The sequence below is a fragment of the Berghia stephanieae genome, chromosome 5 (genome assembly GCF_034508935.2).
Source record: "Berghia stephanieae isolate SIO BIC M18660-M18661 chromosome 5, UCSD_Bste_1.3, whole genome shotgun sequence".
Classification (NCBI taxonomy): domain Eukaryota; kingdom Metazoa; phylum Mollusca; class Gastropoda; order Nudibranchia; family Aeolidiidae; genus Berghia; species Berghia stephanieae.
Genome location: NC_088364.1, coordinates 698,314 through 716,063, shown reverse-complemented (window position 1 = coordinate 716,063; position 17,750 = coordinate 698,314). Strand labels below are relative to the sequence as shown.

Sequence of the window (17,750 nt, the reverse complement as noted above, 5' to 3'; positions counted from 1 at the left end):
CATCACCACCACACTACAACATATCCCCACACACAACTCATCACCACCACCACACTAAACTATCACCACAACATCATCACCACCACAACTACAACTATCACCACAACATCATCACACCACCACTACAACTATCACCACAACATCATCACCACCACACCACACAACTATCACCCAACAATCATCATCACCACCACACTACAACTTCACCACAACATCATCATCACCACCACTACAACTATCACCACAACATCATCACACCACCACTACAACTATCACCACAACATCATCATCACCACCACCACCACAACTGTCACCACAACATCATCACACCACCACTACAACTATCACCACAAACATCATCACCACCACCACTACAACATCACCAAAACATCATCACCACCACCACTACAACTATCACCAAAACATCATCACCACCACCACTACAACTATCACCAAAACATCATCACCACCACCACTACAACTATCACCAAAACATCATCACCACCACCACTACAACTATCACCAAAACATCATCACCACCACCACTACAACTATCACCAAAACATCATCACCACCACCACTACAACTATCACCAAAACATCATCACCACCACCACTACAACTATCACCACAACATCATCACCACCACAACTACAACTATCACCACAACATCATCATCACCACCACTACAACTGTCACCACAACATCATCACCACCACCACTACAACTATCACCACAACACCATCACTACTACCTCAACCATCTACCACATTATCATCATCACCAACATCTTTTTTACAGCCACCAACCACCACATCGTCATCACTACCATCAACATTTCAACCACACCATATCATCATCACCACTACAACAGCCAACACTACATCATTACTGCAACCACCACTGCCATTACTACCACTATAACCAAATCATCATCATCACTACCACCACTAATACTACCACCATTACCACATCAACATTATCGCTACCACCACTATTACAATCTCCATCACCACCTCATCAATATAACCACTGCTATAACAACTAACACCATTATTGCAACCACCACCACATCATCATCAGCATCATCATCACTAACACCATTATTGCAACCACCACCACATCATCATCAGCATCATCACTAACACCATTATTGCAACCACCACCACCACATCATCATCACTACCACCATTATTGCAACCACCACCACCACATCATCATCATCAGCATCATCATCACCAACACCATTATTGCAACCACCACCACATCATCATCATCATCAGCATCATCATCACTACCACCATTATTACAACCACCACCACATCATCATCATCACTAACACCATTATTACAACCACCACCACATCATCATCATCACTACCACCATTATTGCAACCACCACCACATCATCATCATCACTAACACCATTATTGCAACCACCACCACATCATCATCATCACTACCACCATTATTACAACCACCACCACATCATCATGATCACTAACACCATTATTGCAACCACCACCACATCATCATCATCACTAACACCATTATTGCAACCAACACCACATCATCATCATCACTACCACCATTATTGCAACCACCACCACATCATCATCATCACTACCACCATTATTACAACCAACACCACATCATCATCATCACTAACACCATTATTACAACCACCACCACATCATCATCATCACTACCACCATTATTACAACCACCACCACATCATCATCATCACTACCACCATTATTACAACCACCACCATCACCACATCAGCATTATCATCACCACTACCATTACTTACATCACTACCACAACTACAACCACCATCATCATCATCTCTACCACCACTACTACAACCATCACAATATCATCATATCAACCACCACTACTACAACCACCATCATCATCATCTCTACCACCACAACTACAACTACCATCATCATCATCTCTACCACCACTACTACAACCACCATCATCATCATCTCTACTACCACTACTACAACCATCACCACCACATCATTGTCTCTACTAGCACAACCACAACCACATTATCATCACTACCACCACTACTACAACCACCATCATCATCATCACTACCACCACTACTACAACCACCATCATCATCATCTCTACCACCACTACTACAACTATCACCACCACATCATTGTCTCTACTAGCACAACCACAACCACATCATCATCACTACCACCACTACTACAACCACCAGCATCACATGATCACCACTACCATTATATCAACCACCACCACATCAGAATTATCTCTACCAACTACAGAGCTATTTGTATATTTCCATTAGACATCATCTGATTTAGTCAAAGATAGTGTTCAATCTTTGTTGTCTACAAAATGGATTTTGGAGTTGTGTTGGATGTGAAGAAAACAAAAGTCGATGTGGTTGGTGACATCATGTTTTTAAAAGCACTATACTGTCTATAACAGATTTGATTTTGAATGCGGGATTTCCTGTTTTCCTTTTTAAATTCTCCCGCTATTGGTTAGTGTATTTAGTATTTTAAAATAGTTATTTGTGTGCAGGTATTTTGGGTGGTCAGAAATTTCTGCAGGTTTTTCGACACTTTGGTGCTCGCATTCATGCAGGGTGGGGTTCCTGACCTCCCATAGTGGGCAGGGAAGTACTTACTGTGTCTTCTATCCCCCTATATCTATTTTCCAATATGCTTTCTGTCTTTGTCTTGGAATGAGATTTCTTGGTTTTGTCCTGGTCCTGGCCGGATACCTTGGCTGGGAGGGAAACAGTCAAATGTATAGTTAAGTTTTTGGAGATGTTATTTTTTTCTCCCTTGAAAATCATCTCTCTGTTATGTATATATATAAAGTATTGTTGATATTTGAGTGTATTACTCTGAGTGGGGACCTGTACTTGTGTCTTGGTGAGACATTTAGGTAGTAATCTCAAACTAAATACATGGATAGTGTGCTCTTGGAATCTACATCTATTTACTGTTTAGACTAATTTCCCTTTGTCTTACTTTTTCTTGGGTGCTTCAGTCATAATTCTAGAACTTTTTACTATCCCATTTTCTTCCTTTTTACTGAAACTGAAATAACCTATATGTGTTGCAAGCGCCGCAAAACCCTTAAAAACAAAAACCTGCCAGCTTGAAATAATAATAAATGGCATTTGTTAAATGTTAAATGTTAAAATGAAATGATCGGCCAGCTTGAAATGTTAAAATGAAATGATCTGCCAGCTTGAAATGTTAAAATGAAATGATCTGCCAGCTTGAAATGTTACAGATCTTTAATTCTCAGGGGATCAACTATTATGTCTCTCAATACCTAAGACATAAACTATTGCCCTCAGATTTAAAAGAGAGAAGAAAAAAAAGATCAGATGTGAATATAAATGAAAACCAGTTTGTCCTTTAGAGTCACTGGGCCCATGGAGGCGGAGTTTATCCACGTGAAACAAACAATAGCAATTGCCTTATATCCTTTGGATAGGACACTAGTATTTTCTGTCAGATCTAACAGCTGCTCTTTGGCTTTCTTCTGGGATTGATCTCAGACTTTTTGTGTGGGAAGTAATTGTTCTACCAACTGAGCTGAATATCAACGATACGATATTTTATTTTGTCGTCTTGTAATTGAACTTAAAAAAAAACAAACAACTTTTTAGTTGTGCGTGTGTTCATGTTGTCTTCCTGTATTTCTTGTTTTCTGTTTTCCAGGAGAATCATTTCCTGCCAGACAAAATAGTGATTTACCGTGACGGTGTCGGAGACGGACAGCTGGAAGTTGTCAGAGACCACGAATCTCAACAGCTACAGAGATGCTTCCACACATTTGGTCAGGATTACCGACCCCAGTCTGCTGTGGTGGTGGTGCAGAAAAGAATTAACACTAGGATCTTTGCCAAGGTAACAACTTACACATTTTCGTATGCAGACTTTATCCATATCCAGTTTGGGCAACCTTGACATCTTTCTTCTTCAGATTTTATAAGAAACAGATGACCAAGATTTACATACAAGTCAGCTGTATATAAAAAACAGAGACCTGTTTTCATTTATAATTTTCATAGCTCTCTGTCAGTGTTTTGTTCAAGACATGCTGTCATAACTTTTTGGTTGATGAATTTGTGAATTGTTTCAGTTTTATAGCTTGCAGTTCTATGTGTAGTCCTTTAGAACCTTTTGGCCTATGGAGCAGACAATAACAATTGTTTTCTATCCTTTGTTTAGGACGCTAGACCACTGCACAATACTTCCACCATATCTAACAGACCCAGCTGGAGGGAGGAGTCAGAATAAATCTTGACTTCACATGAGATCGATCTTGGCCCCATTTCATGTGAAGGCAGTGCTATACCCCCCCCCCCCCCCCAATCCCCCCAGTGTTGTTTGTGTTAAAGTGACATTATTTGTAACTGATTTATTTCCTCAGGAGAGGAATGGCTCAGTGTCCAATCCCCCACCAGGTGTCATCGTTGACCACACAGTCACCAGACGGGAATTGTAAGTACTAGCTGCTATTTATAGAGACAAACAGGAACTCCAACAGTTCAATGTTATGAATTCTATAGGACATTTACACTCTTTAGTGAGGAAATGGGAAAAAGGTTTGGAATTTTCTAGATACATCAAGGACGAGATTCTCAGATTTTTACCTGCCTCCATTTTTATGAAAGATAAAAAAAAACTAGTTTGTTGGCTTGAAATGAGTGTAAATATGGGGATGCTCTATAAAAGCTTCCAGGCCAAGGTAATTTGTTAAAACAAAGTGACAGAAGGTTTTAATATGGATACAAGAGTAGCAGTAGCACAAAATGAAGAATCCAGGATTGCTTTAGTACTCCAATAATCAATTATTTTGGGTTTGTTCACAATACGATTCAATAGTCTGATGTCACACGCTCGGCAACGGCGGCCATCTTGGTTCTAAACAAAGAAAATCATTACTTTTTATTCTTCATGCTGGCTAGAACTTTTCATATGCCTTGTGATCAGAATGTGTAAAAGTCAAAACATGATCAAGTTTATGGGTTTTATTCCCTCTGGATACCCTTTATGCTCGCCGGGGAAGTATTTCATACGGGTGTCCGCCATTATTCCGATAGTTTAGAGCCAGTTACTAAGTTACCATGCGTCATTAGGAAGGAAGTGACGTTATGACTATTGAATCCTATTGCCACATGGATGAGAATACACAGAAATCCAAGCAAGTCATTCACTGAGACGGTCTTCCATTTTGAATGAATGCCATGCTCATTTGCAGAATCTTGACAGCTTTTTGTTGGGCTGCATATCTGTTAGTTTCGGCTTTTACAAATTTTAATATTTCAATGGTGCAAATGGCGTTGAAGATCTGCACAGGTGTTTCACAGTTGTCAAGTAGATGCAATTGACTGGTTGCAGTGAAGGCTGGTATCTCAAAATACCCATCAAGGTTGAGTTGATGAAACATTCACATCAGTTGCTACATCCCCAGAGTCATCAGTAACAACACCGTTAGCTAGGCGTGGTCGTTTAGAACTAGACTGAACACAATCAGAATCTGTAAAAACAAAAACAAAAATCAAAAAGGGGTTACTTTATTTCAGCATCGGTGATGTAAATAAAAGTAAATAAGCCTATTAAAAAAGACGAAGGTGATCAGCCATAGACAGCAAAAGTAATCTTTCAAATATGTGAAATAGTGCAAAGGCTTCTTATCAAAATTGTGCTCAGATTTTATGTCCGAATTGCACTAGACAGTCACAGAACCACAGTATTAGCATTCAGAGATTAAAGGAACTAATAGACTTGTCATTCAGTTGACATCTCTTGTCAAATGTGCAAATACAGTGTCAAAGGGATAAGATTTCAGGTAGGTAGAGAATATTCATTCAGAAGAAAAACAAGTGAAGGGTTGGTGGTTTGGGGGGGGGGGGGGGGGGGGGGAGGGCTGTAGACACCAATAACTATAAGGAAGCAGCAGCAGATGTGAAAATTGTACAATAAGAGCTTTCTTCACCCAAAAATAATTAAAACAAACTCCTCTCATGACTAAGAAAAACAAGGAATCCCGAATTTCAGTTGATCAGATGATGACAAAAACACTGACAAGTGCCAGTGACGTCACCAGTTGATCCGTCAGTAACACAGACTCATTATTTGATCTCACAAATGAAACTTTGTGAAAAATATTCAAGTTGTTGCATGGGTGAAAGTTCGCCGGCATATGCCGAAAATTCCGTTTTTTAAAGTAAATGTAATAATTGCCTTCCGGCATTTTGACTCTTCTGCTGGCTTTATCATTATTACACTGTGCACCACCGGAACGTTAACTTTTAATACTAGGAAATACCGATACCGATGTGTAGACTATTTAATATTCTTTCAAAGGTGACAAACGTGTGTCCCTTTTCTTTCATACATTTGATCTGTTTACACATCAGCTGATGAGTCCCATTTTGTACTATATTTATCTTTTCAGCTGGTTAGGAAACGCTGGTTATCACTAAAACCTTTCACACCATTCTTTTGAAGATTTGCATTGAATTATGCATCATAAGTTTATTTTATACTTCAAATGGTCTCAGATCTCATTTACTTCTTCTAATTCTTGTTAAATAGAACTTGTCAAGTGAAAATAAAATAAAACCAACATCTTTGACAATGAAGCCTTCAATCAAGGACTGTATTATCAATAAACATAAATGGGTTATTTCCCTTTATAATACAACTGAAAATACTTTAATTTGATTGTTTACATTTTTAATATTTATTTTCTTTAATATTTTGCATGAGTCTAATTTTTAAATTATTATTATTAAATGGGGAGCTGTAATATCGCTGTAGGTTTTTAAAAAAATGCACTAAGACTATTTTTTGGGTATTCAACTTGTAAATCACATAGGTGGATATTTCCCATATTTGAACCAAAAGTAGTAATAGTTGTAGTGGTAATAGTAGTCACCACTACTACAACCACCATCACAACATTGACACCACATCACCATGACCAGTAGAGCATCATCACTACAACAACGTATACCAACACTAACATTAAATAGTGGTAATAGTAGTCACCACTACTACAACCACCATCACAACATTGACACCACATCACCATGACCAGTAGAGCATCATCACTACAACAACGTATACCAACACTAACATCAAATAGTGGTAATAGTAGTCACCACTACTATCCTACAACCACAAAACCATCACTACAAACATACAATTGGAAATCACCACACTAAAACCATCCATGAACCATAGAGAGCATCATCACTACAACAACGTATACCAACACTAACATCAAATAGTGGTAATAGTAGTCACCACTACTACAACCACCATCACAACATTGACACCACATCACCATGACCAGTAGAGCATCATCACTACAACAACGTATACCAACACTAACATCAAAACAACTACCATGGTTGGGGTCTCTTGATCACTTCTTTGGGGTGTTTCCAATTGTAATAGCCCTTGGTATTGCAATTTCTGAGCCTTTTACTATACAAATTTAAAGTGATCGCTTATCTTGGTGTCTCCATACACCAGGTAATACTGTAATCACTAGAGATTGCTGCGAATGAGTGTTTAAATGAAGAAAATCATTTTGCTATGGGTTTGGTGTTAGCTTTTCTATAAATTTTGTTTTCAATCATGGAGACTAAATACTTTTTTCTTTTTTTTTTTGCTTAAAAACAAAAACAAGACATTTAGGGTCATAGAGATAAATGTATTTTTCACTCTGGGAAGGTTGGCACTCAACCGGCGAGTCGTAGATCGCAAAAAAAATTAAATTAGCATCTTTTTCAGGCAAACTGGCTTCACCGGTCTGTCTTTCAGGCAAATTGATCCCCATTTACTTTCACTCATGGGTTCCTGACACCACATTGGCTATCTGTCCCAAGTTGGCTCTGGACATGGACAGGGTTGAGTGACTTAAGGCTGCATTATTTCATGTTCAATCTGACGACTTTGTACTGGGGGAAATTCAGAATTTAAAGTTGTGACAATTTTCTTTAACTTTGAATTCAATGCAGCGTTTAATTGTTTTAATAACTTGGTTACGACAGTTATTGAAAGTAATCCTGTAAGTTATTGAGTGGAATTTGTCCCTTATGTATGCTAAGTATTTATCAGAATGCATCTGGGTAAGGGCTCTCTGCTATGGATATTATTTGTTATAGTCATGGAGATTCCATGACATTTGGCAAAAGTAGATGAACTGTGTCAACAAATTCAGAGTTTACACCTAAAATCAGTACTGTCCTGATAAATTAAGTATTCTTATGTAAAGAAATGACCCAGGGTTATGATTTTTTGGACTAGTCATTTCAAACAAGGAACAAACAAATAGAGAGTAAAGGTCTAAATCTAGACTATAGCTTATAACAGTCCAAACACATATACTGTCATTTTGGATCATGATGGTAGAGTGTTTAAGGGTATCTCGCTTTAGATTATACAATTTACGCTATTCAACAATCCTAAAAATGATTTTTTAAACATCAGAATTGAATGAAGCAACAATGTTCAGTCTTGTTTGTGACTTGTTGCAGTCATTTGGTCAACCCACAATCACCAGACCATCTATGTACATCCATGTTATAGTGTAATACAGATGACATGGTTTGTCTTGTAATACACCAGACCATCTATGTACATCCATGTTGTAGAGTAATACAGACAGATGACATGGTTTGTTTTGTAATACACCAGACCATCTATGTACATCCATGTTGTAGAGTAATACAGACAGATGACATGGTTTGTCTTGTAATACACCAGACCATCTATGTACATCCATGTTGTAGAGTAATACAGACAGATGACATGGTTTGTCTTGTAATACACCAGACCATCTATGTACATCCATGTTGTAGAGTAATACAGACAGATGACATGGTTTGTCTTGTAATACACCAGACCATCTATGTACATCCATGTTGTAGAGTAATACAGACAGATGACATGGTTTGTCTTGTAATACACCAGACCATCTATGTACAGCCATGTTGTAGAGTAATACAGACAGATGACATGGTTTGTCTTGTAATACACCAGACCATCTATGTACAGCCATGTTGTAGAGTAATACAGACAGATGACATGGTTTGTCTTGTAATACACCAGACCATCTATTACAGCCATGTTGTAGAGTAATACAGACAGATGACATGGTTTGTTTTGTAATACACCAGACCATCTATGTACAGCCATGTTGTAGAGTAATACAGACAGATGACATGGTTTGTTCTTGTAATACACCAGACCATCTATGTACAGCCATGTTGTAGAGTAATACAGACAGATGACATGGTTTGTTTTGTAATACACCAGACCATCTATGTACAGCCATGTTGTAGTGTAATACAGACAGATGACATGGTTTGTTTTGTAATACACCAGACATCTATGTACAGCCATGTTGTAGAGTAATACAGACAGATGACATGGTTTGTCTTGTAATACACCAGACCATCTATGTACAGCCATGTTGTAGAGTAATACAGACAGATGACATGGTTTGTTTTGTAATACACCAGACCATCTATGTACAGCCATGTTGTAGAGTAATACAGACAGATGACATGGTTTGTCTTGTAATACACCAGACCATCTATGTACAGCCATGTTGTAGAGTAATACAGACAGATGACATGGTTTGTCTTGTAATACACCAGACCATCTATGTACAGCCATGTTGTAGTGTAATACAGACAGATGACATGGTTTGTTTTGTAATACACCAGACCATCTATGTACAGCCATGTTGTAGGTAATACAGACAGATGACATGGTTTGTCTTGTAATACACCAGACCATCTATGTACAGCCATGTTGTAGGTAATACAGACAGATGACATGGTTTGTTCTTGTAATACACCAGACCATCTATGTACAGCCATGTTGTAGAGTAATACAGACAGATGACATGGTTTGTCTTGTAATACACCAGACCATCTATGTACAGCCATGTTGTAGAGTAATACAGACAGATGACATGGTTTGTCTTGTAATACACCAGACCATCTATGTACATCCATGTTGTAGAGTAATACAGACAGATGACATGGTTTGTTTGTAATACACCAGACCATCTATGTACATCCATGTTGTGGGTTTAATACAGACAGATGACATGGTTTGTTTTGTAATACACCAGACCATCTATGTACAGCCATGTTGTAGAGTAATACAGACAGATGACATGGTTTGTTTGTAATACACCAGACCATCTATGTACACCATGTTGTAGAGTAATACAGACAGATGACATGGTTTGTCTTGTAATACACCAGACCATCTATGTACAGCCATGTTGTAGAGTAATACAGACAGATGACATGGTTTGTCTTGTAATACACCAGACCATCTATGTACAGCCATGTTGTAGAGTAATACAGACAGATGACATGGTTTGTCTTGTAATACACCAGACCATCTATGTACAGCCATGTTGTAGAGTAATACAGACAGATGACATGGTTTGTTTGTAATACACCAGACCATCTATGTACAGCCATGTTGTAGAGTAATACAGACAGATGACATGGTTTGTCTTGTAATACACCAGACCATCTATGTACAGCCATGTTGTAGAGTAATACAGACAGATGACATGGTTTGTTTGTAATACACCAGACCATCTATGTACAGCCATGTTGTAGAGTAATACAGACAGATGACATGGTTTGTTTGTAATACACCAGACCATCTATGTACAGCCATGTTGTAGAGTAATACAGACAGATGACATGGTTTGTTCTTGTAATACACCAGACCATCTATGTACAGCCATGTTGTAGTAGTAATACAGACAGATGACATGGTTTGTCTTGTAATACACCAGACCTCTATGTACATCCATGTTGTAGAGTAATACAGACAGATGACATGGTTTGTCTTGTAATACACCAGACCATCTATGTACAGCCATGTTGTAGTAGTAATACAGACAGATGACATGGTTTGTCTTGTAATACACCAGACCATCTATGTACAGCCATGTTGTAGAGTAATACAGACAGATGACATGGTTTGTCTTGTAATACACCAGACCATCTATGTACAGCCATGTTGTAGAGTAATACAGACAGATGACATGGTTTGTCTTGTAATACACCAGACCATCTATGTACACCATGTTGTAGAGTAATACAGACAGATGACATGGTTTGTTCTTGTAATACACCAGACCATCTATGTACATCCATGTTGTAGAGTAATACAGACAGATGACATGGTTTGTCTTGTAATACACCAGACCATCTATGTACAGCCATGTTGTAGAGTAATACAGACAGATGACATGGTTTGTCTTGTAATACACCAGACCATCTATGTACAGCCATGTTGTAGAGTAATACAGACAGATGACATGGTTTGTTTGTAATACACCAGACCATCTATGTACAGCCATGTTGTAGAGTAATACAGACAGATGACATGGTTTGTTTGTAATACACCAGACCATCTATGTACAGCCATGTTGTAGAGTAATACAGACAGATGACATGGTTTGTTTGTAATACACCAGACCATCTATGTACACCATGTTGTAGAGTAATACAGACAGATGACATGGTTTGTTTGTAAATACACCAGACCATCTATGTAACCATGTTGTAGAGTAATACAGACAGATGACATGGTTTGTTTTGTAATACACCAGACCATCTATGTACAGCCATGTTGTAGAGTAATACAGACAGATGACATGGTTTGTTTGTAATACACCAGACCATCTATGTACACCATGTTGTAGAGTAATACAGACAGATGACATGGTTTGTTTGTAATACACCAGACCATCTATGTACACCATGTTGTAGAGTAATACAGACAGATGACATGGTTTGTTTTGTAATACACCAGACCATCTATGTACAGCCATGTTGTAGGTAATACAGACAGATGACATGGTTTGTTTGTAATACACCAGACCATCTATGTACAGCCATGTTGTAGAGTAATACAGACAGATGACATGGTTTGTTTGTAATACACCAGACCATCTATGTACAGCCATGTTGTAGAGTAATACAGACAGATGACATGGTTTGTCTTGTAATACACCAGACCATCTATGTACAGCCATGTTGTAGAGTAATACAGACAGATGACATGGTTTGTCTTGTAATACACCAGACCATCTATGTACAGCCATGTTGTAGAGTAATACAGACAGATGACATGGTTTGTCTTGTAATACACCAGACCATCTATGTACACCATGTTGTAGAGTAATACAGACAGATGACATGGTTTGTCTTGTAATACACCAGACCATCTATGTACACCATGTTGTAGAGTAATACGACAGATGACATGGTTTGTCTTGTAATACACCAGACCATCTATGTACATGCCATGTTGTAGAGTAATACAGACAGATGACATGGTTTGTCTTGTAATACACCAGACCATCTATGTACATCCATGTTGTAGAGTAATACAGACAGATGACATGGTTTGTTTGTAATACACCAGACCATCTATGTACAGCCATGTTGTAGAGTAATACAGACAGATGACATGGTTTGTCTTGTAATACACCAGACCATCTATGTACAGTCCATGTTGTAGAGTAATACAGACAGATGACATGGTTTGTTTGTAATACACCAGACCATCTATGTACATCCATGTTGTAGAGTAATACAGACAGATGACATGGTTTGTCTTGTAATACACCAGACCATCTATGTACATCCATGTTGTAGAGTAATACAGACAGATGACATGGTTTGTTTGTAATACACCAGACCATCTATGTACATCCATGTTGTAGAGTAATACAGACAGATGACATGGTTTGTCTTGTAATACACCAGACCATCTATGTACATCCATGTTGTAGAGTAATACAGACAGATGACATGGTTTGTCTTGTAATACACCAGACCATCTATGTACATCCATGTTGTAAGTAATACAGACAGATGACATGGTTTGTTTTGTAATACACCAGACCATCTATGTACATCCATGTTGTAGTAGTAATACAGACAGATGACATGGTTTGTCTTGTAATACACCAGACCATCTATGTACACCATGTTGTAGAGTAATACAGACAGATGACATGGTTTGTCTTGTAATACACCAGACCATCTATGTACATCCATGTTGTAGAGTAATACAGACAGATGACATGGTTTGTTTGTAATACACCAGACCATCTATGTACATCCATGTTGTAGAGTTAATACAGACAGATGACATGGTTTGTCTTGTAATACACCAGACCATCTATGTACATCCATGTTGTAGAGTAATACAGACAGATGACATGGTTTGTTTGTAATACACCAGACCATCTATGTACACCATGTTGTAGAGTAATACAGACAGATGACACGGTTTGTCTTGTAATACACCAGACCATCTATGTACATCCATGTTGTAGAGTAATACAGACAGATGACATGGTTTGTCTTGTAATACACCAGACCATCTATGTACATCCATGTTGTAGAGTAATACAGACAGATGACATGGTTTGTCTTGTAATACACCAGACCATCTATGTACAGCCATGTTGTAGAGTAATACAGACAGATGACATGTTTGTTTTGTAATACACCAGACCATCTATGTACATCCATGTTGTAGTGTAATACAGACAGATGACATGGTTTGTTTTGTAATACACCAGACCATCTATGTACATCCATGTTGTAGTGTAATACAGACAGATGACATGGTTTGTCTTGTAATACACCAGACCATCTATGTACATCCATGTTGTAGTGTAATACAGACAGATGACATGGTTTGTCTTGTAATACACCAGACCATCTATGTACATCCATGTTGTAGTGTAATACAGACAGATGACATGGTTTGTCTTGTAATACACCAGACCATCTATGTACATCCATGTTGTAGTGTAATACAGACAGATGACATGGTTTGTCTTGTAATACACCAGACCATCTATGTACATCCATGTTGTAGTGTAATACAGACAGATGACATGGTTTGTCTTGTAATACACCAGACCATCTATGTACATCCATGTTGTAGTGTAATACAGACAGATGACATGGTTTGTCTTGTAATACACCAGACCATCTATGTACATCCATGTTGTAGTGTAATACAGACAGATGACATGGTTTGTCTTGTAATACACCAGACCATCTATGTACAGCCATGTTGTAGAGTAATACAGACAGATGACACGGTTTGTCTTGTAATACACCAGACCATCTATGTACATCCATGTTGTAGAGTAATACAGACAGATGACATGGTTTGTTTTGTAATACACCAGACCATCTATGTACATCCATGTTGTAGAGTAATACAGACAGATGACATGGTTTGTTTTGTAATACACCAGACCATCTATGTACATCCATGTTGTAGAGTAATACAGACAGATGACATGGTTTGTTTTGTAATACACCAGACCATCTATGTACATCCATGTTGTAGAGTAATACAGACAGATGACATGGTTTGTTTTGTAATACACCAGACCATCTATGTACATCCATGTTGTAGAGTAATACAGACAGATGACATGGTTTGTTTTGTAATACACCAGACCATCTATGTACAGCCATGTTGTAGAGTAATACAGACAGATGACATGGTTTGTTTTGTAATACACCAGACCATCTATGTACAGCCATGTTGTAGAGTAATACAGACAGATGACACGGTTTGTTCTTGTAATACACCAGACCATCTATGTACATCCATGTTGTAGAGTAATACAGACAGATGACACGGTTTGTCTTGTAATACACCAGACCATCTATATACAGCCATGTTGTAGAGTAATACAGACAGATGACACGGTTTGTCTTGTAATACACCAGACCATCTATGTACATCCATGTTGTAGAGTAATACAGACAGATGACATGGTTTGTCTTGTAATACACCAGACCATCTATATACAGCCATGTTGTAGAGTAATACAGACAGATGACATGGTTTGTCTTGTAATACACCAGACCATCTATGTACAGCCATGTTGTAGAGTAATACAGACAGATGACATGGTTTGTCTTGTAATACACCAGACCATCTATGTACATCCATGTTGTAGAGTAATACAGACAGATGACATGGTTTGTCTTGTAATACACCAGACCATCTATGTACATCCATGTTGTAGAGTAATACAGACAGATGACACGGTTTGTCTTGTAATACACCAGACCATCTATGTACATCCATGTTGTAGAGTAATACAGACAGATGACATGGTTTGTCTTGTAATACACCAGACCATCTATGTACATCCATGTTGTAGAGTAATACAGACAGATGACATGGTTTGTCTTGTAATACACCAGACCATCTATGTACACCATGTTGTAGAGTAATACAGACAGATGACACGGTTTGTTTTGTAATACACCAGACCATCTATGTACATCCATGTTGTAGAGTAATACAGACAGATGACATGGTTTGTCTTGTAATACACCAGACCATCTATGTACATCCATGTTGTAGAGTAATACAGACAGATGACATGGTTTGTTTTGTAATACACCAGACCATCTATGTACATCCATGTTGTAGAGTAATACAGACAGATGACATCGTTTGTCTTGTAATACACCAGACCATCTATGTACATCCATGTTGTAGAGTAATACAGACAGATGACATGGTTTGTCTTGTAATACACCAGACCATCTATGTACATCCATGTTGTAGGTAATACAGACAGATGACATGGTTTGTCTTGTAATACACCAGACCATCTATGTACAGCCATGTTGTAGAGTAATACAGACAGATGACATGGTTTGTTTTGTAACACACCAGACCATCTATGTACATCCATGTTGTAGTGTAATACAGACAGATGACATGGTTTGTTTTGTAATACACCAGACCATCTATGTACATCCATGTTGTAGTGTAATACAGACAGATGACATAGTTTGTCTTGTAATACACCAGACCATCTATGTACAGCCATGTTGTAGAGTAATACAGACAGATGACATGGTTTGTCTTGTTGTTTTCAGGTATGATTACTTCATTGTGTCCCAACATGTCCGCCAAGGCACAGTCAGCCCCACTCATTACATCGTCCTCAATGATGGCATCAACCTGGCACCAGACAAGATGCAACAACTCACCTACAAGATGACTCATCTCTACTACAACTGGCCTGGCACTGTCCGAGTGCCGGCTCCCTGTCAGGTGAGAATATCGCTCCAATCTTCTGATAAAACATGTTGTTTTTCAATCGTTTGGGACAGACAAGTTGTCATTCTTGTGTCCATCAATTTCAATGACCCCTCCCGTATTCAAAGTCAAATTAAACCCAAGATATCTTGGAATTCTTGGTTTATAAGACTTTTTGACAAGCCTGGGTGGGGGTTGGGGTTGAATAAATGTGTTTATCTTACACATTTACACACACACATGGATCATATTTTTTAAAATTGAAACAACACACAGAAATGAGACAAAAGAATAAAACATCCTGTTCTGTTTTGGTGTCAAATAGGAAGACAAAATTAATTGATCCTCAGATCTTCTGGACAGATTTTCATCTTACTCAACAACTTGTTGATTTTGTAAAGATAATGAATTAATGCCTCTTCCCTTATTGTTTTAATGGTCCAATCCAATATTTGCCAGGGGCAACCGTCAGATGTTTTGTGATGGAAAACCCCCCCAAAACAATCAAAAACCTAAGACATGCCAGAACAGATAAATGATAGGGAAGTAACCTTTTTCTTCTTCCTCATCCATGGAAGTTGTCGATTATCTTTTGTGAAAAATGAGAGGAAGAAGAAAAAGGTTACTTCCCTGCCATTTACTGGTTCTGGCATGTCTTAGGTTTTTGATTGTTTTGGGGTTTGTTTTTTTCTCCATCACAAACAATCTGAATGTCCTTTCTCTCTCCCTTCCCCCTGGATGTTGTATGGACGTCAGACTGACTTTGTTTTATCCACTCATCTCTTTCAGTACGCACACAAACTGGCCTACTTGGTTGGGGAAAACATTCACCGAGAGCCAAATGAAAGCCTGTCTGACAGACTCTACTTCTTGTAGACATCCCATCTGGTTTGTGGATTTATGCTCTATGGTCGATGGTCTGTCCCCGCGGTTTTTCCATTTCAAACGCCAAAATTTGCCATCAAAATGGTAAAATTTGCCATCAAAATAGCAAAATTTGCCGCTAGTTTTACAAAAATCAAACAATTAAAACAACATGTGCAGTAAAAAATTGACACAAACAGGGCATTTTGTAGAATATTGATGTCTCAACATGTCAACATGAATTTATTTACATTTTGAATGGTTTGAAATAATATAATATTAATAATAATAGCCATAGTAAGTAAAAAAAAGAAGGAAGTAATCAAAATATTTTATTAACTATTTAGCTTCTTAAAATTTGGGAAATCAAAGTGAACAATCACATAAAAAATTCAAAATTTGAAAAACAAATTAAGGAGAGGAAAAAAATAACTATTCACAAGGAAAGAGAAACAAAATCCATTTTCCAATGGGGGCACATCAAATTTGTATTCTCTACTTACTATCCAATTTTGAGCATTATTATTATTATTGCTTTATATTTCAATATAGGCCTAATGGGTTTTTGAATGAAAAACATTGAAAAAATCATGAAAAATCATAATCATATCTTAAAAGTCGCCGTCTTTTCACAATTTTTCAAAGCTTTTGTTTTGGTTTTTTTTTAAACAAAAAATCGTCAATTTAGCCTAAAAACTGCGAAAATTGCGGGTTTT

At 37.9% G+C, this 17,750-nt stretch overlaps 1 protein-coding gene across 1 annotated transcript in view; it reads left to right on the top strand.

Moving 5' to 3' along the window:
- Window positions 1-17,445, top strand: part of LOC144972205 (piwi-like protein 1) — a 68,122-nt gene extending 50,677 nt beyond the window's left edge. Inside the window, exons 18-21 of the mRNA XM_078913222.1 lie at window positions 3,724-3,912; window positions 4,439-4,509; window positions 16,008-16,185; window positions 16,960-17,445. Of these exons, the coding sequence (XP_078769348.1) occupies window positions 3,724-3,912; window positions 4,439-4,509; window positions 16,008-16,185; window positions 16,960-17,046 (525 nt within the window). The 3' untranslated portion in view covers window positions 17,047-17,445. The remainder of the gene's footprint in view (window positions 1-3,723; window positions 3,913-4,438; window positions 4,510-16,007; window positions 16,186-16,959) is intronic.
- The last annotated feature ends 305 nt before the right edge of the window (window positions 17,446-17,750 follow it).